The 25986-nt window shown below is 40.2% G+C and overlaps 1 protein-coding gene across 1 annotated transcript in view; it reads right to left on the minus strand.

The window, feature by feature from the left end:
* Positions 1–25986, minus strand: part of LOC113148353 (matrix metalloproteinase-17-like) — a 46466-nt gene that overhangs the window by 4115 nt on the left and 16365 nt on the right. Inside the window, exons 4-9 of the mRNA XM_026340034.1 lie at positions 16153–16439; positions 7648–7824; positions 6428–6530; positions 4654–4736; positions 3775–3927; positions 2953–3210 (exon numbers count right to left, since the gene is read on the minus strand). Of these exons, the coding sequence (XP_026195819.1) occupies positions 2953–3210; positions 3775–3927; positions 4654–4736; positions 6428–6530; positions 7648–7824; positions 16153–16439 (1061 nt within the window). The remainder of the gene's footprint in view (positions 1–2952; positions 3211–3774; positions 3928–4653; positions 4737–6427; positions 6531–7647; positions 7825–16152; positions 16440–25986) is intronic.

Below are 25986 nucleotides of genomic sequence, written 5' to 3' on the forward strand. Positions count from 1 at the left end.
CAGGACGATTCAATGAGCTTTATGATGCTATCAAGCCTTGAGAGATTTCTCTTTAAATTACCATAAAGCTTTTTTTTTTTTTTACTTTAAGTCTCCCCAACATTTCTCTTTTCACTTCATCTCTTCTTGTGAATAACAAACTGATGCTTCACTGACTTCTTCTTGCCACTGTATGTGAACTTCCTCTACGTTAAATACAATCTCCACGCCATAAAAAAGGAATGTACCATTCATTTATACCCTTTTCTTGCAACAATTACAAAGCTAAACTATTTCTGGATGCCGTTTTGATGTCAGTCTCTATGATTATTATCATCATTATAGCTACATGAATACCCCTTTTCCTCCAGCAACCATTCTCTGTGCTTTTACTGCGTTTCCCTGTCTCTCTATGATTTCTTTCTGTCCTCTGAGTTGAGCCATCCATCTTTCTAATATCACCTCTTTCTCTTTTTGTAGTCTTTGCTGTCTTCACCCTCAGGTGTCCCCATATCTCCTCTTGTCTGAATTCCCCCTTCTCTGTCTTTCTCACATCCCTCCCAGCCTGTCTGTACTATTTTCATAACGAGGTGTCACCGTATCTGCTCTATCCATCTTGCTGTCATATTTCTCTCTCCCTCTCTTTTCCTTCTCTATTCATCCTGAGCTGAAACAAAAAGAGAAACAGGCTTTGATGTGGCGCCAGTTTCCAGGCCCCACGGTCTTTCTATGTGCGTTTGTGCGTGTAAGTTTACCTTTCCAGGCTCTGTGGTGATAACGGCCAAGGGTGAAACAGAGACAGGGCTATGTGACTGGCCTTTTCTCTCACAGACTCACATACACACACACACACTTGCGTACATATATCAAAGAGCTCGGAGCAAGACCTCTGAGTCGGCAAGCTCAGAAGACAGAACACAGACCTCTAAACGCTTGACAGGGAAAGAGCTTCCTTGTATTCACATGCTGCAGGGGGAGGATTAGGGACATCGTGGCTCCAATTGAGAGCGCTCTCAAATTTCAGGACTGATTTTTGGGGGATATTTTCAAAATCATGCTTTGGAACCTAAAAGACTGCCCATCAGAAAAGAGAAGCTGCACAAATGTCCTCAAACTAAATTGTGCCGCACTCTTGAACTTGTATATGCGATCAGATGACTGTGAAGCTTTGATGGGAGCAGGCATTGTGACCTTGACACTCAGCTACTACTGTGGTGCTGCTCACTGTGATTACACTGGGCAAGCTCCAAGGTTTGAATGTGTCTGACTGTGTAAATGTGGGGCCGGGTGTTGGCATGCATGCTACTTCAAAATAACAGATAAAGGTTAAAAAAACTATTTTGACACACAGAAAAAAAAAAAAAAATCGAATGCAAATGTGCTGCTAATCTGCATACTGCAGATACAGTATATGAAAAAAAATGATGCCTGATACAAGCAGAGACGGCCAAAATAAAATAAACTAATAAATAAGGCAAAATAAACGGTGTGAATCTTCAGTTGGAATAGATTTTCTCAGGTGGAATGACTGAAACTCAAGAGAAGGATGTTAATTTAAACTAATTAAAAATAAAAGTGATTTTAAACCCTCGTTAAGATTAACAACAACAGTCCCACCTGTAGATAAAATAGAGGGCCACGCTGGTCTGGAACTTCCCAGCTCTGTTCAGAAGTAAGAAGACGTTAAAATATTCCATTTGTAACAACTCTAATAACAGAGGATCCAGTTTGGAACTGAGTCGTTCTCAGCTTTCTTCAGGGAGCTGTTATTTTTTTAGGCTGAAGTGACCTAATATTAAAATTGTTCAATTTTAATATTATATTCAAATTCAATGTGCTCTAGTGGATGCAGATTTATCTAAGAAAATGTAAAATTCATTTAATATTTTTTTTTATTTAGAAAAACAAATGACATGTTATTGTTTCATGGCAACACTTGACAACATCAAACACTTCAGACTTCCCATCAAAGTCACAAATGTCAGCCTCATGGTGAACTCTAAGGATTATCATCAGTATTTAGGATTCATCCTGTACTATACTTTGTGCTAGTCATGCAAACATTACATTTTTGATATATTCCTTATAGTGAAACGATCACCCATCACCAGTGTAGGATTCATTGCCTTGCAGCTATAGATTTCAGTACTAAATTCCAGTGCAGTCCATCCAATAGTCAAGTCATTTCACGTAAAAACCATCAATTTCATGGAGGTATTAAAGAAAATGAAAGGGGTTATGTTACAAATCCTTCAGTGTCTCTTCAATCCAAACTCTCTTGGGAACCATTAATGTATGTGCAAAATGCCAAAGCAAATCATGCAGCAGTTGGGGACATATTTCAGTCTGGGCCACAGCAGAGGACTGACAGATCAAACAAATGACAACATTGCCAGTCCTGCAATCTGTGCCTGTAAAACCTGATCCAACACTTAAAGCTGCATGTTTGCCACAGTAACATGCATAATTGTTCATATATTCTCTAGTCCAATACGCCTTGAGAATTTCCCTTGAGTTGGATATTGCTTTGCCAATTGCTTTAGACAACAGCATATGTCAGAGCTATCAGCGATCTAATGCTAAGTAATAAATATTAAAACTCTATTTTTCTCTGCTTATTCAGTGCTGAAAAAAGCAGACAGTAGCGATTCATCATTTACAAATTACATGCAATCAATCACAATGTCCTTATAATGAAATTTTAATCACAGAGAGGTCAAAATATGTCACTAGTGTCCTTCTACACACCTTTTCACTTTGCGTGATTTATTACTTTTACATTTTTGATCATTTATTTTATACATTATTAAATATGTAGCAAAGCAGACTTATTCTGACTATATATATATATATATTTCTTTCAATTGCTTTGTATTCACTCTTACTGTTGTTATTTATCTTACTTACTGGTGTTTGATTAGACTAATATGTGCATGTCTTATCAGCAACAGGATAAACCAAAGTGCTACTCACCATCGGACCACCTCATGGCATCATCCAGTTGTGAAGGCAGCCCCTTCCACAGCGTGCTGTCTTTAGGGTAGCCCAGGTCCATTCGCCTCAGGTGGTCATCGTAGCGCCAGTAGTGGTTGTCCTTGAAGAAGTAGGTTTTGTCGTTGTGCAGCCAAACAAAGGCTGCATCCACTCCCTCCAAAGGTAGACCGAAGTCCGTGATTGGACGAGGGTAACCTTCTTCCACAATATTGTCTTTAAATACCCAGTACTTCAGACCTGAGGAGGGCAGACGGGGGAGAATTAAAAATACGAGCGACCTGAAAGTTATGTGTAAAAGACACACTGTCTTGAAATAAATCACAGGTTTACACATATTTTTGTTATGCAGCCAATGAAACACATTTTCTGCCAGGAAAGCTGTTTTACATTTTATATCAAAACTTGCCCTTGTTTCTGCACTTCTGTTATATTTTATTACATTTGTAACTCATCTGCTGTCTGAGATAAAGAAATACCATCACAGTTTTCCTTCAAAGTCCCAGAAATATTGTAAAGAAGGTGTGAACTGACTGTTCATGTTGCCTCTTTATAGTGTAGATGAATCACATCTTAAATGTCGCTGGGTTATCAGCATTTTTTATTTTTTAATATTATATTGGATGCACTGTCACTTAAAAGCAAATCAGATTATTGGAAACATTGTTGACTTGTGACAGAAAAGAGAGAGAAAATCAATTCGCATCCATAATAATATGACTGCAAATGCTGTATGTGTAAAATGATGTGTAAAAATCCAAGATTCAGTGACATAGAAAAGCAGATTGGTTTTTGCTCCTGTACCTTTAAAAAAAACTATTTTGTGGTCCCCAGGTCTCTCATACACGGCATCCACGCTGTCCAGATTGTTTGGGAGACCCCTCCAGAAGCGACTGATCTGAGCGGGTCGCAGAGACACCAAGTGCTTCTCTCGAGTTAGTCGCCAGAAGTACTTCCCTATGAGGGACAGGAAGGTTGGAGTTAAGAGGATCAGGAGGATTAAGGATTATATTTTTATGCATTGCCTAAAGAAAAATGAATATAATGAAGAGAAACACGGTTCATGTTGTCATTGTCTGTACAGGAATGTTATAAGCAGCGACTGTATGCTTAAATTACACCAAAGGTTTGCATTGTTTTCTTCTACTGTACCATTTTTATTGTGATACTTTTTTCAGAAAAACGTATTAAATGAATTCCAGACAGCGTCTCAAACGTAACGAGTCAGTTCTCATTCATTCAAACGTCTAAATGGTTGTGATGAACATCTATAAACTTTTAATGACCTCTCTTCTGAGCTATATATATATATATATATATATATATATATATATATATATATATATATAAAAAGCTAAAGATGCTCAAAAAGGTTTGCAAAATGGCAGCTGAAGTTCAGCGTACTTTGTGAGTCTGCTTCTTGTTTCTGTTGTCGGGGGGGGGGGGGTCATTCCTCTAGAGGGCAAGCATGAAAGCCTGATGAAATTTCTGGACTGCAGTCTCTCAGCAGAGCTTCAGTCGGGAGTCTACAGCCCCCCACCCACCCTCCATCCCCTCTTCTCTGTCTCTTTCCTTAATTTGCTTTTCCTCCACTTACTTTCACTCATTTAGCTAATTTCTTTTTATTGTTCCCACGCAGCTCTGCAGCTTTGCGTTTGTATTTCTCCCTTTGTGCCACTGTACCTTTGAAAAAGAAGGCCTCTCCTCGTATCTGGGCCACTGCATCAAAGTGGCTGGTACATCGGTCTGGCGCATCCCGCGCCAGCCTGAGAGAGATGTGGAAAAAAGAAGGAGGAGAGAAGATTATAAAGAAATGGGGGAATAAGGAACCTCTTGTTTTAAACTGGACATTTATAAGACTTTAAATCTTTAACCACACAATCTAAAAAAGAAAGATAACATACAATTTATGAAATCTATTTGTTCTAAAAATCCATCAGTTCTTTCTGCTTTAAACGAGATTTGTGTTGATCTTTTTCATGCATCCAAATTTTCAGCATGCTTCTCCTCTCATCCACTGTGGCTGGGTGCCTGTCAATGAATGAGTGTAACAAGGCTAAACAAAGGAGGACATGCTATCACACTAGCACAGTGTGGTCTCTCGCTGCATTTATCCCTGGGGTTTATAAGTGATTTAAAGCACTGACGTGGTCGGCCTGCCAATGATGAAGGCATCAGCGCTATGGGGCTGTGAGTGGGAGCCCACCCGGCCTTATATTACCAACAAGGGTCTCTATTCAGAGCTCTTTTCACACCAGACCACTGCCTAGTGGTCAGTATTGGTGCCCTTGTCAGACCTAATCCAGCTTTTTCGCGCACCGTGACCTGATGGGAGCCAGCGGAAAATGATTAATGATGCCAGTGCAAGTCTGAGGAGCTAAAGATGATTAAATATCCTTTCACTGCCTGTTGAGCTTAACATCATTCTCAGTTCTACCTCATCGTTTCCTGTTGCGTGTGTGTGTGCATCCACTAATTGGACCTTCAGAATGAAACAAGGACATTTTTTCTAAAGAATTATTGTTTGGAGTCTGTTGGGGGATACTTAAAGGTTAGAGCTTAGTGCTTTGGATGTTTGTGTGAGCGTGTTTATGTACACTCCAATCGAATTATCCTTGATAGTCTGAAAAACTACAAACTGATAGCCGCTAAACTTGCTTTGGGGAATTACTTAATTAGACGGGCAGGCTCCCAAGCTCAGCCTCAGCCTCTTGGCTAATTTGCTTTGTTGGAACCTCATGACTTGATATCAAGCTCCCAAAACTCTTTTTTTTACTACTAATGTAGATTATTCCTGAATGTATTCATTAAACTATTTGTTAGTGGAAGTAGAGAAAAGTCGCAACGTTAAAGAAATCACAACATTATAAATACTGATGTGCAGGATAAAAATAGACACCTCTATATCTTTAGATCAGTTATCTTATAATAAATACCACTTGTATGATTTCTATTAAGAGTGCACTGAGATGAACTCTTATTATTGCCTTGTGAAATGTGAATATAGTCACATTTGTGTGGCATGGACAGTTAAGGAATTGAATTCAGCTTGTGTTCGGCTTGAAACAGGAAAAAATTGGCACATTAACAAAACTTTAACTGGGTATTCTTGCCAAAAGAAGCATTAAAAACATATCAAAGGGTAGTGCTGTCCTAGAAAGATGTGTCCTGAACAGCTATGGAGTGGTACCAAACTTTTACTGTGCCATCCAGTTTTTATTGACACACCTTTCTGCCGTACACCTTAGCACTTACAAGATTTACAGAGTGAGTGGAGGCTGGAAAGCATTTGCTTTCTTCCACTGCAACTTTCTTTGCTTTCTTCCACTTTTGATCACAAAATTAGAATCTGGAGAGTCTATTGAAATGGACGTTTAAGTAAGTTGGTTTTATAACAGCAGACCTCTTTTTTGTTGCATGTAAAACATACATTTTATCTTTGTAATCTTCTACTTACAAGACGGTGGATCTGTTTTCAGGAAGGTCCAGCAGGACAGGAGGGTCAGGCGTCTGGGATGGGTTGCCCGGGTGATTTGTATAGGAAACTGAGTCTCTCACACCTGGAATGAGGTCGAATAATAACCACAATGGATCTTATTTGATTGAGTTGACTCTTAGTTTCTATTCCTGAGCCTTTGCACATCATTCTTCCCCTATATTGTACTATAGATTAACATGGTACATACTGTCAGTACTCTGTTTTCGTCTTTTTTGTCTGTATCATTTCTTTGTACTCTATTCCACTTTGATTCTGTTTGATTCACATCATATTCCCTCCCCCATTATCCCCATTCTCCATTCTCCACTTCATGCTCATCATTTTCTTTTCTCGCACCATTTTCTATGTCAGTGGATGGTACAATAAGGTCACATGCCATAACAAGGCCCAATTAACTCCATCCGTGTGTTCATCAAATCAATACCCTTGCTCTACAAAACTCATCAACTGCTTCCTGCATGAGGAGGTCTCTGTATTTTCAGTCTACTGATCTGTCACCAGCAAATGTTTCCACCACTGCACTGGGAAACATACATAATTACAGCAGATGCTCATGAGTCATGGTCAGTGGAGTAGAAGACGGTTCTGTGAATGCTGATATGGGGAAAGTATGTTCCCTTAACGTTCACACACACATGCAGAGACTTCACAGCCTTTATATAAGAAGCAGTGATATCTTCTTATATAATCAAAACTTACTTACTATTATCAGTCAAAGTCAAATGAACATTTATCCAGTATATATTGTTCATAATGAGATAATACTGTACAAAGTAATGGGAAAGTAAATGTCCAATAAATAGTGGCAGGTATAGTTAGAGAGGTGGAGAGCAGTATCTCTAACTAGTCTGGAAATGCTCAGAGAGGCTAGCTTTAAAAAAAACAAACAACAAAAACAAAACAACAAAAACAAAAAACAAAACTTAATGCTACCTTTCCCTAAATGTCACACATGCTATTATTTCCATTTTAATGTGCCCTTCATAGTTATGTGGCCACACTGTTTCATTTTTACACAGCATCTGCTGGAGTACTAATCTCTAACTGAGACACATTTTTCATGTGTGTTTGCTTCTTGTAGCACTTGAGCCATTATTAGTATTATCGGAAATTCAGCCAATTAATTTTTTTAAACACTTGTAAATAACCCCCCCCCCCCACACACACACACATCATACCATAGAGCTGCCAGACGCGGACCTTGTCTTCATAAGGCAGGTCATACTTCAAAGGGTCTCCTACAGGACCCTGGTAGTACGGTCTCATGATGGACTCCATGGCGGAGGTGTGGACCAGGCCAATGGCATGACCAAACTCATGGACTGCAACTGCAAACAGATCCATCCCATGGGAGTCTGAAGTTGACAGAGAAAAGGATCATTTAAAAAAAATGTCAACAGATAATATAATGGTAGAGAACATCCATCCATCTATTACTGCTTATCCTGTTAGGAGTTGTCAGGGTTTTGAAACAGACCAACATGGAGTTAATACAGTTAATACAGATCAGCCGCACTAGCTGTGAGACACTCCTAACTACTCCATCACTGTGCTTCCCAATAGTGGACAACAGTATAACAAATTGAAATTATTACTGGAAAGGAACAGAAACCTCACCATTAATATATAAGTAAATATGTAAGTATTGTCTTCATTTGCATATATAGAGCCCAAATATATAGAGACCTGTAAATATACTGGATGAAGAGATTTAATAAATAGTTATTCTGACTTTATAATCCAGCGAATCTCCAGCGAACAGTACCAGATATTTATACCTCTCATCAACCTGGAGGAAAAAAATGAAGCTGGATCCACAAACTTGCTCCTGATAACACAGACACCACTCAGCAGTGCTGAGAAAGAGTCAACATGAGGTACTACAATCATCTCTAGTGCATAGAATTACAAGGTTGAATGTCAATGTATGTATTGAAGTTGTACTAGAGCGGCTGCAGACCTGGGTTTGTTTAATCATGTGAGGATGGCTTGGGTTAAACTGGGTCACCTGTAGCCGGGCCTAAATGTCAAATGCATAGATTACCGCATATGTTGCAGATTGTGAATGAAAGACTTTGGCAAATGACTTTAGGAAGATTCAGTGGTCACAGTCTTCAATGTGACCTTTTGGCCATAAATCGTGGTCCTAAACTGACCCAGCCAAGCCCTTGTTCAGGTATTTCATCCTTCGCCAACTCATCTGCTTATGGTGCAAATTAAGAGGCATGACACAGCTCAGGAGGCTTTGAGTGCTGTTAGGCATGTGGTGTAGTGAGATAACTATGGTAATACTGCTCGAGTCCCTGGGCTGCCAATCAAAACCTGTGTGTGGAAAGACACCTAAAGAGCCTGCAGGCTATTAAAGCACCTTTCCCTCTGTGTTCAGCTAAAAAAAGAAAAAGAAAAGCCTCCGAAAACTCCTTGTCTAGCTCTGTGAAGCAAGACAAAACCTAGGGCTTGGAGATTTAGATTTGCAAAAATATGGAGAGCCAGCGTGTCGAGCCAAGCTAGCTTAGAGTTCCTTGGTGGCCGGGCTCGAGTTTGCATTCAGTTAACCTTATGCTGGCCTCAGCTCGGGACCGGCACTCGTGCTCACAGTAGCCACTGGGGATGTTCAGAAGGCCAAGTGCTGACTCTAATTTACATGAGCACATGGTGCGGAGAGGAAAGGTGAACAAGAGAAGAAGTCTTTATTTATCATATGCCACATGTACATGTTACAATGAAATCTGCATTTAACCCCCCATCCCCCCTGGAATACGTACCACGTCATCATATTTACAGAGACTGACAAAATAATGACTGCAGACAAAGAAGGGGCAGACAGGACTGGATGGATGAACCGGATCCATTTAGGAAGCAAAGAGATACAGAGAAAACTTGGGCATTGTGTTCTGTGAACCCTGTTTTACTCTAGTGATGTACAATTCTCCACCTAATCCTTATGTTACAGGGCTAGTTTGAAATTTTGGAGACCTTGTGCAAGTATCTTCTGATCTATCAATCCTCTAAACACTGAATTTCCATTGAAATTCAAACACACTACAACAACTGTATCTCATTGCCTCAAAGGTTCAGCAACGAATACATACTGTACATATGGAACAATTCTCCAAAGTGTCTTGCACTCCAGGCCCTAGAAGCCTGCATCCAATATCATTAACAACCCCCAATGCATCACTCAAAGGAGTCAACACGGCCCGACACAAGAATAGTGGCCTGCCCTGACCAGTGCACCTCATCCATACAGTGAAACACAATATATAACTGTTGCCATTGTTCCTGTGCTAAAAAGCTTCTGCTGCTTATTTATCATCCTCCTGTGTGATTTGGTCTGTTCAAGGTTTTCTTCCAGTTTTAAATAAATAATGTTCTTGTGGGAGTCTTCCTCACTCAGTGAAAGTTGAAAGTTTTTGGTAGTACTGGTTACTGTATATCTCAACATATTTTTCTGTGTATTTGTCATATTTTGTGTACTTGTGTGCATTTGTTTGATCATCGATAAGATATTGTTTTCTGCTCAAGAGCCCAGTATCCCCTCCCTTCACTTTGATAAAGTCCATGAGAAACAGGCAAACTATGAACTTAATAGGCCTAGAAAAACCTCATGAAATACATAATTATTGTCATGTGTTATACAAGGTTTACTATTATTATGTTGTTATGATGTGCCTCTGTCAAATTTTATCTCATAATGATAGACCAACGGCTTGGCAAGTCCCCTGTGAGCATCTCCAGAAATAGTGCACCTCTAGCGCCAGGTATGGCAGACAAATTACTGGTTTGGTTAGGTTTGAGATCAAGGTTTGGGTTTTAATAAGTAATTTCAAGGTTATAGAAATGTAAAAAATTTAATATCAATATGAATGTATTAAGTATTGGAGTGTTAGGTGTGTCCCTGTTCTGTGGGAAAAATATAAACCTACCATATAAAAGTTATGGTAGTCAAAGCATTGTGCTGTGTGTGTTGGTTGTCCTTTCTACTATGGTATGTTACCTCATGGAAAATGTAACTACATGTTTTCCGTCTTAATTATAATATTATACAACACCCTTACCTGTTAGAAATTAAAACCTTGTGAGGAGCAAACTCAAAAAGTCTGAGTGGTTTTTGTCAGCCAAAGTATCTCTAGGACTACCCTCCTGCATGTTTAGCGAGCCCAGATGAAATTGTGTTTTTAGGTGTTTATCCTAGATGAGCTTTACCCACTGGCCGAGCTGTTCACATTTAACAAGAGTCACCACAAGCAACCTAGTGCCTGTGTTGCATCTTATTTTACAACATAAAACTAACCCTGTTATGTTTATTGCTAGAAACCTTTAATTTACACAAAGTAAAATTAATCAATTTAATCCCAAAACTATGTAACCTGACACATAACAACAAGCCAAGAGAGACTGAAGCCTGCTATTCAGTGATACTTCCATGGCCTCTCTTCTTTTAGGTGCTCTTGTTACTGTACCAGACAACTTTCTACGTTCTGAAATCCTTGACACTCTCATTTTGCCCTGACTTATCTTGACACTTACCTATCAAAGGCAAAAATAGCAATGAACATTACATACACGGACAGACAGGTAAATAAATATGCTTGCACACAATGCACAGAAGGGTGCACGCACACCACAGTAGCACATAGAAAAATTCAATGTCATGAAAAATTCACCTGCTTAATGATGCTTTTGTTTTAGTCAGGGTAATCAGTTTGCAGAAGCAGATTGCTGGCAGAGTGATAATTACCAGACCCAATCTGCTGCCTGTCAAAGCAAAAACAGCACTTCCAGACCTCCACTAATTTGATCCCACTGAAATTCCACCTCTCACGACTCCTAATGGACGCCACAACCATCAATAACACAGCAGGGGTGAACTGCTAAAATGCGGTGCTTAATAATCCATTATTGAGCATCATCATACACATTAGTAGATGGCCTCGGCGCACCCAGATTTAGGGTCCTGTTGAGAACAATACACCTGCAGATAGGAGAAGGGAATTAGCAAAAGCAATTATTCAGCTATGGATTTGTATGATAAGGTTCATTTTTCTAAAGACAATAACGTAGCTCAACAATCTGCTGAAGCACCAAAATTCACTTCTTACCTTCTGGACTGACCTAACAAGTTTACATCGCTTCAGCATGGTAATCCATGCTTTTGAAAAAGCTGCTAAGAACAACAACTCATGAATCTGATAGCTCTGTGGGAGAAGGGCTAAGCCGTGTAGGACTTTGCTTTGCCTGTCTGACAAGCACAACAAGACGTGGAAGCAGTATTACCGACATCAGCCGAACAACGCTTTAGAGACGAGCCAGCGGCGCTGGTGGAGGATGCGGTGAGATAGCGGCAAGGTTGAGGCTGGTAGAGTGTGACTTGAAGAAATTAAGGCTATTCAATTAACTTTTCCTCCTCTGCATCAGTACGTCACTGTGGCAGCCTCAGAGTGCAGAGAAGACAAAGCCTTAAAATCCAGAGGTGAGCAGAACATCACAGCAACACACAGTTAAAGGGGGAATTCAAGCAGGTCTGTTGCTATCTTTGGGGAGCTGATTAAAGACATTTAAGGAGAGTTTTTTGTCTATAGAAAATTCAAACTGTTAAAAATAGCAGTCTGTGATTGCTTTACAGGTGAAAAAGTTAGATGTGCTGGCTTCCAAACGTTACCCTTAAGGGGTTTTTAGCTCGGTGGAGGCATAAAGTATCCTTGAAAACAGAACATTTAACAAGGTGTGGTGGTTTACAGAAGCCACACATTTTATTTTTACACACTGAAGGATCCCTTTACCATTCCAAGACAACATCATCCGTACGTCTCCCTGAACTATTTCTAATGGGCGCAATCACCGTCATGTTCAAGATGAACACAAACATATAACGTAATATGTTTTATTTTTCAGTATTAATGTATTTTACTGAAGCTTGGTGTTGTGAGAACATCTGAATAACAGGAGCAGGCACAGACACATAGAAATTATGTTAATATTGACAAGGTCACACTTCTGACCCCTCCTTGCTTCACTGCCATGCTCTCATTAACCGAGCCCACATCTATGCAGCTGGTGCTGGTGCCCCTCATCACACATCCAAATACATACCCTGGATACACTGCAGCATCATCTGCTTGTCCTGTCACTGCTGTGGTCTGTTGGGAGGGGGTAGGGGGTGGGGGGGGGGGGGGGGGGGGGGGGGGTTGTCTAACTGGAGCAGATTGAGCCTCTGTCCTATAACATATGGTTCACAGCCCTGACAGCACAAAACAAAAGAGGGAGACCCACGCAGTTCCTGGACTCATCACAAGCTAACCAGCTGGGGCAGACACCCTCACACAATCATGCACGCACACGCACACACACACACACACACACACGCTAACATACATACATGTATACACACAAAGGATGATAATAATTACTGTACAGCACTTGTGGCTATTTTTTTTCCTGTTTTATTTTTGTACTATTTAATCATTTCAATTGTTTGATTAGCCTAATTAATAATTTAAGGCTAAACAGGCCAAATCATAAATTAATTAAACTATTAAAATGAATATAACTATTTTTAGGCTACAGCCTTAGTAAGAGAGTTTATGAGCGTGTTTTGTTTTTGAGTTAATGTGTGAATTAACTTTTCGCAGCAACTATAGCTGAGCAGATATACACTGGAAAAACAAAACAAAACAAAACAAAGGGTTACCTAAATGAGTTAATAAGTTCAACTTAATTCAGTTAAATATTCAAGTTGATCTAACTAGTAAGGAGATATGACTCGACAGATGATTATGGTGTATGCCTTAATTTGAATTCACCCAGTTACCTCACCTACTGACAAAACCTGAGATCTAACACAGAACAAGATCAGATCTTGCAGCAGCTGCAAGGACCCACACACCTGGTGGTCAAAATGACATGCATTAATTTAATGTGCATCTTTGCTGTTGGGATAAATGCCTCTTTAAGTCCAGATCTAGACCAAAGTCTGCCAGTTCGGGACTACTGTTATAGACAATATTTATATTTACATCATAATTTACAACATAACAAAGAACTCAAACACACACGTTACAATAAATATTCAATTTGACAGAGAGCTAAGCGAGTATTGTTGCTGTTCTGTGCACTGCATTGCACAAGATTATGCACACATACAGTAACCCTGAAACTCTCAGCGTATGGGCCTACACTCATTGAGTCTCTGTTGCAAAATCACTCACAGAGTAGCAGGTTGATAAAAAGCTGCATGCTTAGAGTTTTTTCTATGTTTTGTTTACAGCTTCGGAAGACGTATTCATGTCAGCTTTTGTCATCGAGTTAATCTTTCATCCAGCCATAGCTCTATTTGCAAAGCCTGAGTGTGAGGTGAGAAAGAGGTATAGTTAGAAATAGATATAGGCTGCCAAACTGTGCAAATCTGTTTCCCCTGGAAGGAAAAAGGCATCAGTTAGAATCTGAGGAGGAGTCATGGCATATCACAAACTTTTTGGCACCTATTCATCTATTGGCTTTGGGATTTTCAGCAGATGGTGGTGGATACAGCATGGCAGCAACAATAATTTGTGCTTTGCTTAGGTACTATTGTCAATTTCTATAGAAATAAAGACTAAATACAGACACCAATTATCCCGGAGCAGCACATATGATTAGAAAATTAGTATTTTCTTTGCCAATATTTCACTAGATCAATGGAGAGGAGATTTAATATAACTCTTAAATACTAACATCGATCTGTGACTTTTATTTTCAAGATGTGACAACTTTAATCTAAAAATCTAATCTAAAAAGAAAAGACACCTATAGTCTGTTAAGGTCCATGTTGTGTCACCCAAAATATTTAATACCAAACTCATTCCACAGCTGGTTTGTTGCTGTAATGTCAAAGAAAGGCATTACAGCACAAATTCACAGACACTGCCCACAATGTTATCCAAACAGCCTCAGCTCTTTGGAAGCTAATGTGATCTATTTTCAATTGGTGCTACATGAAGTCACTCAGGATTTTATCTTCTGCTGTTTCCAAAGTCAAATATGAACTGTCATGCTTAACTTCACTCGTTGGTGACTTACTTGTAAGAGATGGTTTAGCAAAATACTTCTCGTATTATCGTCCACTACTTTCCATCTATTTTTCAAAAAGAGGGGGATGAATGGAAGTACTAAGCAGAGGAGAGAGGAAGGTCATTCTAAGTTCAGTCATCCAGATGAAAGGAAGAATAAAGTAAGCAAGTCCGAGAAAAGGACAGTTAATGATTTATGCTGTCATTCGTGTGACCGCGCTGAGACAGCTTCTGTCTGATGATGCATTCAGTGTAACTAGATCACTCTATCCACTCACTTTATCCGGATGGGTGGACATATAATGCCCCCCTCCCCACACATAGCAGCCAGCCACCTCCCTCCCACCCATTACAAAAAAGAAAGAGGCAAAGGACAGTGAGGAGAAAATGAGGTTGATGCTAAGACAAGACTGCAGAGGTTTACAGAACGTGACCACTTACGCCACTTACGCTTTGAATAGCATTTCTGCTGCGCCCATGAATAACTTCATTTACACAAGAAGCAAAGGCTATGAAATACTATTATTCATAAGATAACAGTGACAGACACAGAAGTGCAGTTGGTGAGTAAATTATGATGCCTGCAGAGGGGACAGATATTGCATTGTCAGTAAGCGAATGAGTGAATGAATGAAAATCAAGTGAATGTCAGAGAGTTGCACTCCAAAACACAAAAGCATTGTGCTGTGTGTTCCCGAGCTGTCTAAGAATGACGAATATTTCTAATATAACGTTGTCTATTTGTGATTGGCAGAGCTGATTGAATTCCATTTGGAGCCGCTGTCATCCTGTCCCCATTTCAGACTCGCACATCTCCCTCAGCGGTTAATCAAGCTCTTTGAAAACAACTGATGAAAGAAATTTGACCAGATCATTCAGGATAACATTGCATAAACCATTATATTAGCCCACACAGCTCAAAGCAAAAGCACGGTGTCATGGTGTTTCACTGAAATAGACCAAACACACTGCAAAGATGTATAGATATCTAGTTAATAACTAACTTAGCTCAAGTCAGGAATCCATACTGTAAAATAAAAGATCACTTCAGAAACTGAAAACAGACTATGTTAGGCATTTCTGTTTGCTAAAAAACTTAATATGATTTGTGCCATGCCCCTGACTCATCCCAGCATGCAAGAGAAGTCCTTCTGGAGGTGGGAGAGCAGATCATGCACAGCAATCTCAGCCAGAAATTCCCAGTTCACCCTCACTAGACGTTAAGAGATTACGAGGACTCTCCACCAGTCTCTCCTGCCATCTGATCTGCAAAATTCACCACCAGGTGGTAATCAGTTGACAGCCCTGTTCCTGACTTCACCAAGACATACAACTGCAAGTCCAATAAAGTTAGTATATACTAAGGTCTACATCAGGCAGGCTAGTCCTCCTGTCAGCACCGAGGTGGCCCCAGTTTACCCACCCAAGTCCAAACAATGCAGAATCCTTCATCTGCACTTTGAACACTTTGCTTTCATTGTTAGATTTTAAATAAGCAAACAATATTCTCTATTAGAAGATAAAAACATGGATGGGTTATAGACTCTATTTCATTCTGTGCTGCTGGCACCAAATAGATATTGCACAAACACACATACCGTATTGTTTTCTGTAGGATGTTGCAATATTCCTCACCTGGAGATCTGAAGGTCCAGGACTCGTCATCATCAAAGTGTGTATCCCCAGCTGTGAACCTCTCTCCAGGGAAAAATGCATGTGCCACAGTGCCCCCTGGTCCATCAAAGGGATATCCATCATTGTGGTCGGCTTTAGTGAAGTCGATTTGAATGTCTGCATCACTTCCCGCCACCTCGTGGAAGTTAAGTGGTGCGATGTCACTCCAGACCTTCAGGGCGTAGTACATCAGTGCTCTAACAGTGTCCCTTCCCAGTATTGCAGAATCCTTAGGGAAGGTCCTGACTCTGAGAAAAGGAGGAGAAAGAAAGAACATATTCGGTACACAAGCTGGCATGGAGTGGGGGAAAGGCGTGAGAGTTGAGAGTACATAAAAGGACAAGAGAAGAGGAGGCTAGTGCTGAGTGCATGGGAAACTTGACAGAAGAACAAAGTAAGAGTGAGACGAGAGGAGAGGTGAGGGGGGCAAAATAAGAGGAGGAAAAAATAATGATGAACAAGAAACAAGAGAAGAAAAATACTAAAATTAAAGGAGGAATGGTGAGATAGGCAAAATCAGTGGGTTAAGGCAAGAGAGTGAGGTGGGGGTGGGGGGTGGGGGTGGGGGGGCAGGTATATGACACATCAGAGGCAAACATTAAGACAAAAAAGACACAAGAAAAGTAGCAGCATAGGAAATGAGCAGGGTTGATTTATAACTTTTAAACTCACAAAGTTTATTCACTGAGAACAGGATAATTTACAATGTCTGGGTTTGTGAGTGGATGTAGTGCACTGGGTTCTGTAATCCAGTCTTGCGCTGCCAAGTCCTATGGATTTATGTCATTTATGGTTGTTTGGCATTGCTCTCTAGTTTCTTCTGATAGGGCTCATTTTCCTTCTCTATCTCTTTCTTTCTTTCACCATCACATTTTGAGTGACATTTTAGCCAAATTAAGCTATGAAGGTAACCTACGGTAACCAAAAAGAGCACGTCAAGGAAGGCAGACAGAAGACAAGAAAGGCCCCCCTGTTTTAATATGCCACACAGCGTGACGTAGCCCACCTTCACACTCGCTCTCACACGGAGGAGCAGGATGGTGAGTAAATTGCAAAAAAAAGCATAAAGGTCAACAATGTTTGCCACCGGGACACCTGCATGAAAACAAAAATTCCCGTTAGCACGCTTTATGCGATTTCATTGGTTTTGTATTTCATGCTCAGGTGCTCATGTCGGCCGTACATAACTGACAAAATGTTGCGAATACAACGTGGCTTTGAAGAGATTATGGCATCATCTTTCAGGAAAACTCATTAGCTTTTCAGCATCTTACACTGGCTGACTACTTTTTTAAAAAAACATTTGCTTCCTTCCTCACACCATCTTAACATCTCTAGAGCTATTTTGTTTTTCTTTCTGACAGCTACAGTAGGAACAAGACAAGAATAAACTGAAAACCACTCAGCCGTCATGCTAAGTTTGTCCTAAATCTCCTCTCCTTCTCCAACCTCTTGTTCATCCTCTCTCTTTTCCCCAACTTTTCTCTTCACCCATCAGGTCTTGCTTCCCCCTCTGCCTTTACATGATGCACTCGTCTTCTTTCCTTCCATAAGAGGACTTTCTGGCCATTGCAGGCATTGTAGGAAGCAAGCTGTTTAGGCTAGAGAAGGTGCTGCCTCACCTTCCCACCACAACTGGCTTACAGCCTGCACAGATTTATTTATTTATTACTGAAGATAAAAACAGTCTGTATACTGAAACATTTGTATTACTATTTTTCCAATAAAGAAATGTCAATGAGTAGGAAAGATGGACACAATGAAAGACTGAAATAAAACACTTTGTCACAGGTAAGCAAACATTGTCATCCTGGTGTAAATCGACCTCGGGAGGACACTGATTCTTACATGTACCCACACAAAAACAAAAATCACCATCTGTCAAACCAGCTCCATTGCTCATTTGTGCTGTCATTTGCATGGAATTGGCGACGATCACAGAGGGAAAAAAACAGAGTCAAAACTGTGTGAAATGGTGAACGGAGAGATGTTTAGTAAGCAACAAGAAGTAGAAACTCTGCAGGGAGAGAACAATGAGATATGTGAATGTCATTGGAGCGGTGACATGTAACCACGTGTGTCCCCATCAACCAGGACTGAACTCCTATGTTTCTAAACCTTAATGTGAAACTGCAATAGTTGGGCTGCTTGCCTCTCTCTCTCTCGCCTTTATGTTGCATATATAAATCTCAAGGCTCACCAGTAATACCATCAAAAACCATATTAAGTTTTATCAGCCTAGACAAGCTGCCCCAGCAATGGGACTGTCACACGTAGACAGTGACAATTACGGTAAACATTTAGGTAAAAAAAACAAGGTCAGGGACTGAAGTTCTATCACTACAAACGGTATTGTTCAGAAAAAGCTGTCTGTCATTCCCATTTCTTCTTTTGTCGAATCGGATCTTGAAAGCCAAGTTTCTGTCAAACAAGTGATTTGTTTGACATTTATTTCAATTCATACTTGAATTCTTTAATAATTAAGGACTTCTTGCTGTGCACTGGTGACTCATCCCTTTCACTGAAGCTTTTCTCCCACAGCTTTGCTTTTTCTCTTTTATGCCCTTTTACCAGTCAAGGATCTGTGCTGATGGTGGAGGCAGCGCTGCAGCTCATAGTGTTGGTTTCAAAGGTTCATTTATTTTTTGTGGTTCTTTATCTTTGTCTCTTTGCTCTAATTATTGGTGAGCTTATGACTCTTGTTTTGATTTTATAAACCACTGATTCACCCAACATACATTTCTAGGCATGCTGGGCTGCTTTTTTCTCCATCTACTGTCCATTTAAAATATTTCCCAGTGTGATTTGAATATGTTTCAATTGTTAATGACCATACTCAAAGAGTCTGCGGTGCTCTCAGCTCGGTGAAACAGGAGGACAGAAGGACTGTTTATCCAGCAGTCTGATGACTGAGACTGACTCTGTTTGTGTGCCAACCCTGACAGCTTACAGCTCACAGAGGATTGAAAGTTAATGCTTACTCTCCACAAATTCAAACTCAAGTTGTAATTCAGGTGAGGAAGGCTGGATGGCTGTGTGCTTTCCAATGTGCAAATGGATGTCAGAGAGAAAGTGAGCGTGTTGCTGTCAGTTTTCCTACGTGCTGCCAAATGTATCCGTCGGTATGTGTCAGTATTAAACAACATAATTGTTGATACTGTTTAAAAAGTGACATCTGCTATTTTGTTTCAGAAGAACTCACTGTACATGTCCAGTTTGCAGGATGATAGTTGATAAGTAGATGGAGAAGGAAGAAGGAGCAGAGTAATACAATTGGCTTAAAGACCCAGCATAGGGGAAGGTGAGGTGAGGCACTATGATGCAGAAATCCAGATTTTCAGCTGCATACTGTATATAAAATATTCTGACAGCTCCCTATAGTTTCATCGTTCAGCACGTCTAACTTTAGTGAGAATTACGCAGTTTGTTCTCCGTGAGAATGACAAGTTCCTTAACTTTTAGCATTTCTCCAGGCTACTACATTCAGAGGGATTAGTGATCACACAGACACATTTCCATCTCTGACAGAGTATCTGATGTCTCCTCTTCCTTACAAAAAAAAAAAGAAAGAAAAAGTTCCTCATTACAAAAGCTGTAGAAAAATGGCTTCTGTTGCAGACTTGTGAGACGGTACATGGACGAGTATGACAGAGAGACAGAGGAGATCACCTCTTTAATGCTGATACTACACAGCTTTAAAGTAAAATTCTGGGTTAATTTGTGAACTCTCAATGGCGTCACCCTAACTAACTAAAAATAACCTTCAATCATTCATTATGTGAGCACACACTGATACACTAATATACTGGCCTGACAGCAGCAGATGCTGTCCTTACTCTACTACTCACCATGTGTTTCCATGAACTCAGCACTATCTCGCTTTTTTTACAGCTGATGTGTTTTCCAAGTCGTTGTGATTGCTGATTTATTAACGGCAGGCTTCCACATAACCTCCTAAAACAAATCTGTCTTGTTTACTGCAGATCAAATATTACTCCTGGTTAAGGAAGAAGGTAACACGGGGGTTTGTGGTTTCAGCTCTATAATAAATCAATATTCAGTCGAAGTCACGTTTCAGGACGCTACAGCACTTCACTCAAAGAATATGGGGTACGGTGACAGGCAAAAACTGACCTTGCTTTCTGCACCAAAGATTAAGAAAAGCAATTTAATGGACTCTCATATTAGCTGGATGGACAGAAGATTGGTTAAGGTGGACCTATTTAATTCCATGGAAGGATTTCCACCTTGATTTGACAAATGAGTATGAGCAAACCAGGCTTATGTTTAGCTGTATCCATGTGTGTGTGCGTGCCATGTGTAATAGCTTAAAGTGATATGGAGGGACACAAATATTTGTATGAGCACGCACTTCATCCATAATACCTTTGACCCAAGTGACTTCTATGCACTTCTTACAGAACTTTCTCATACATGAATTGACGATTCACATAAAGAGAGGCAAAGAAAAAGAGGTGAGGCAGAGATGGAGAGAGACGGGGAGGGATGGAGCGAGGGAGAGGAGAAAGAAGAAAAACCTAAGACTCTTTTGCTGTCCCCCGCTTTCAGCCTCTCAGCAAGCTCTTACCTCCTGTGGCTCTGCTGCTCCACAGAGACATGAGCTGACATCAAAAGTGATGCTAAAACGCGCGCGCGTGCGCACACACACACACACACACACACACACACACACACACACACACACACACACACACACACACACACACTCGGTAATAATATGCACCTCCTGTGCTCTGTTACCCTCCGTAGACATAAGCTGATTATCCTGCAAATTGAAAGCTCATATGCCGACGGTGACTCATGCTTGCATGCGATTGTAGATGAACACGTAGCAGCACAAACACTAAAACACACTCGCATACATGGAAATGTTTTGGTGACAGAGACGCAGACCAGAAAAGTCCTCATTCTCCATTTGAACACACACACACACACACGCCCAGACACACACATACACACACACACACACACAGACGTTATGCCATTCAGTCCCGAGATCAAAGACACTAAATTAAAAGGCTCTCCTGTCTCCATGAATCTTTTTCTCGCCTTCTCAGCCGGCATCTGCCTCTTCCCCCTTTCCTCATTCTCTTGTCTGTCATGACTATCACAGCCAACCAACTCTGAGACGACGGCGATGAGAAAAATACGATGGACCCCCAATAAGATAACACTCAATAACAGCGTTGTAGTTATTGTTAAGGTTCCACCAAGCAATTTCACAGGTTGGTGGCCTCAAATGGAGGCACAGAGATGAATGCTGACGACTTTAATTCCCTAGAATTATATAGTACAATGTCAAGAAACTCGTTTGTGTGTCAGAACCGCTTTGTGATGGATTTGTGAGTGACCAATAATAGAGAAACTCAAGGTGCATGTTCCCCTAACTAGAATGACTTCAACAATCTATTACTCAAGAGTTACATACAGCGCGACAGCAGTACATGAAACTGCACGTAAGGATGGATGCATTTTAGAAAATGTAATCATTTCAAATAATATCAGACACTTCCTATGGCTGCCTCTGTGCAAGAACAAAATATGTCAGAGACATAGATGAGTTGAGTTGAAGCTTCCAGTTTTGTCTGATTATTATCACCAACCACTTAAACACTGACTGATTCATTATACATTAGGAGGAAGTCCACGGATATATATTTACTGTCAGGATAAAAGTCTGACTTCCCTGTACTGTAAAAAATCGAATTAAATCAACTTGCTTTTCTTAGTTTAGCAAATAGTGCAGGAATCAGTTCACAACGTGATAAAAACAAAAAGTCATTGATGTGTATCCTAATATTTCACAGGTGGCCAAGGTGTAAGAGAATGAAAACTGTTTGTCAGGCTGTGAAACGCCCGGCCTTTACTGCTAACAGCTTTATGTTATTCTTGTAGTCCCCGAGCTCCTTCTACGACTATAATATTCCAGGCCTTTGGATGCAGCTGCATTTCTTGCTTACATTTATTTCGTCTTTCTCACTAACAACTGTGAGCAATAGCTATAATTAGTACTTTGACGGACTCCTGCTGATGAGTTATGACTATGGTTACACTTAATACTCTCACTGCCAGCCACCTTCGACTTTGAACACAGCTCTGCTCTTCTTAAATAAGCCTCACAGGGCTTAGAGTGCTACACTATGACTAAACCATGCAGCTCTCATAAAACAACGGCTCTGAGCCTTGGGGGGGCTGTTAATATAATAATAATACCTTCTGAAATGTAAAGAGCACAATGCCACTGTGGACCTACATCCATGATTGATTTTCATGGTCATTAAGTGAGTGTTGATCTTCCTGCATCTCTCATGCATGCACTCAGGTCTTGTACTTCAAAAAAAGGTGCCTATGGAAGTCTCTGTGATTTTGCAGTCCAGGATTAAATCGATAGACCCTACATACTGTATTAGACCAACAGATTCAGGAAGTAACAATGCAATCTCTCTTTTCATTTTGCTTCTTCTCTTATTTCTTTCTTTTTCATTATCTTCATCCTCTTCCTCATCTTTTCTCTTCCCCACTCAGCTCGCTACACCTATCTGTTTGAGTTATCAGTCGGGCTGCTAATGACTGCCAGCCTGTCTGCTGTGATAATGGCCTAACAATATGAGATAATGAGCTAACAGTGGGCTGTTACACTCCTCGGCTGTTAGCGTCTGTAACATACTTGGCTGTGTGCAATGTGGTGGAACAACATGTGTGTAACAGAAAACAGAAAAAGGGTAAGCACAAGTTAAATTGGAATTAATGCACAAAGTCATCCTCACAAAAATCATCTACTTGTATTTCTATAGTGTAAAAAAAAAAAACATAACCTGAATCCATATCCTAAAATGAAGTCTCTGTCTTGCCCCTTATCTTTCTCATTCTGTGAGAGTCACCACCTAGTCTGCACATTTTCAGAACATGACGTGATTGATGTGTCTGAACAAGCACGGGAGAGTATGAAGCATCAGTTAGTCAGACGCTGTCGATCGTAGTGTTGTGAGCTAAATCAGGAGTAAGTGGGCAGGTTTTTGCTTCTTACTGTAAGTCAATTGTCAATTCAACTCTGTCTTAATTTGATTAATTTATATAGAAGCAAATCACAACAAAAGTCAGCTGGAGGCACTTTACAGTGTGAGGTTCAACATATAATATAACAATACAACGATGCATTCGACAGAAAACCCAGCAACCCAGTAACTTATGAAGTGATTGCAGTCTTAATGTGCATAAGACCTGATTATGCCTTATTATGACTGTAGTTAATGCCAATTTTGTACATCATTCACTGATCAATGCCTCACTTTTGAACAAACTGTAATAAAATGTAGAATAATAAAACATTAGAGTCATAAAACTTTAATAAACACTTTTGCTTGTATGCATTGCTTTCCTGGCTCTGTAATGGAATAATGGAAATGCTATATTAATGCTATATTAATGTTTTTGGAACATAAATAATTAGAAGTCCCTTTAATCTGACTGATGCAGCTGATCAGCATATGAACATTTCATATGCTTGTCAGATTGCATCCGACTCATTAGCTGTTTTGCGCATTATCTCCTTTCTGTCAGCGCTGGTATTCGCCCATGTGATCTAATGAACCAGAGATACCATGAAATATTAGATGATAGAAATAATTTTGCAAGTGGTAGGACATCAGCTGGAAACAGAAGCAGAGAGCACAAACAGAGACTAACAGTGGACGTCAATCTATGCAGAATATCAATGCTTTTGTTTAAATTGAAAAATCTGTACTGTATGAAAATCTTTCTGGATCTGAAACCAACACGTAACTGTTCCTGCACACTGTTCTACAAATCCGAGAGCTACGAATACAAAGACGTTTCACTGGACTAAAGACAAGCTTGTCTTATTTCAGAGTGGAGGGAGCTGACAGGAGCGTGGTATGATTGGCAGCACTACAGAGAACTGAAAGAAAGTTAAAGCCCACCAGGTGGGAGGCTGCCCGGGTGTATGTGCATCGACACTACAGTGCATATGTGTGCGTTTGGCTTTCCTGATTTCTAAATTCATCTTTTCTCAGCGTATTCATATTCTGCGCACACACACACACACACACACACACACACACACACACGAACACACACACACACACACACACACAGGGCCACATATCAGCTCATGGCAGTTAATTGTTGAAGCGGTTCCGGTGTGTGTATGAAAGTAAAGTGTGAATCAGCACAGACCAGCCATATGTTTCACTTTCTCCTCCTGTGCTGTCTAACAGTATGCGGGGGTTTTCCAGATGTCACTGATGACTATATTATTTTATCACAGGAAGAACTACAAACCATCCACTCTCTGCCACAAATCTTTGGTCTTCAGGAGTCGTGCATTTGATGGAGTCCATCACACCCTCACTTGATCTTTTTTGATTTCTCCAGTGCACTGAAAACCAGGATTTCCAGGATTACTGACCTTCTCACTGCCCCCAGTACATCTCAGGCAACTCCGTCTCGTCTAAAGAGTACAATCCTGTGCAACTGTGATTACTTTTTTGCAGCAAAGTTAATTATCAAGTTCTGGAGAAACATATTTTTAGCATGAATGGAACGCTTCATTTAATAACATAAAGTGAGTCTCAAGGAGGTTGTTGGGGTAGATGGCAAGATGACAAAAATATGTTGCCTATGTATGTTTCACTGAAATGTACATTACTGTGTAAATGTTTGTATTAAGAATGTGAATAACCAACAGAGAACTTAAATATGCTGCAGGAAGTTTCAAGAACGTTTTTACTACATTTTCACGAACTTTCATGAACTTGCTGCAATAATGAGGGGATTTTGGCAAGTGGACAATTTTTAATTTTACGTTTAATGAGGAATCTCTGTTCTGATGAAGCTGTGAGCATCATCTGAGAGAATAAATGTGTTTGTTGTTTGTTAAAGTTCCCTCTAATCAGTGTGCCACCTGTACAAATGCCTGTTGTTTGGGTCACAATTGATCTGCAGTACAAAAGATTGGAGGAAGAGTCCTCTATCCTAATTTATCAAAGGATGCACAGCTAGAGAGAGAAAAGGGATTTTTGGATTTATATCTGCATCGCTCTGTAAGGTGCGGCTGGAGAGTGTAGTGGTAAGATCACCACCCTCCATGAAGGAGGCTCGGGTTTGAATCCCAGCTGTGGTCTACCTCCAGTAGTAATTTATGTAACACTAATGCAGCACAGTGTGGACTTTGTTGATCATTTAAATCAAAAAAATCTTTTGCTGGTAACAGTCTAGGTGGCCTTTTGTGTCTTTGGCATTGAGAACCTGATTTCCTTTTTCCTGGAAACAAGCTTCTGATACACAAAACATGTTTCCACTGTCTTTTAATTTCATGTGAGATGAGCTGGTGCTGTAAGAACTCAGCAGTGTTTCTTCACAGAAGTGACGTGTGGCTTCCTCTTTGTGTGATAAAGTTTCAGGTTGTATGCAGATTGTGTTACAACAACAACGACAAACAATTAAAGTACTGCTGAGCCCACAGGGTTACGTTCATCATGGTAGCATGACGGTTTCACAGGAGATTTCCCAGGAGCGTCTGAATGTCTTCACAATTTTCTGTACAGTAGTTAATAAAAAGATTTTCTTGCAATCTTGTCTCGATGTTTGTGATTGGCCAGTTCTCTCATGATGTTTGGCACAAAGCCATCTTTGCTAGCACAGGTTGTGTTTTGGATGAATGCTACTTTATACCTAATCATAATGAAAGAAATATTTTCTTTGTACCTTTGTCGGTAAAATAAAAGTTGAAGAGGTTAAATTTTTTTTTTTTGA

This window comes from Anabas testudineus, chromosome 22 (assembly GCF_900324465.2).
Source record: "Anabas testudineus chromosome 22, fAnaTes1.2, whole genome shotgun sequence".
NCBI lineage: Eukaryota > Metazoa > Chordata > Actinopteri > Anabantiformes > Anabantidae > Anabas > Anabas testudineus.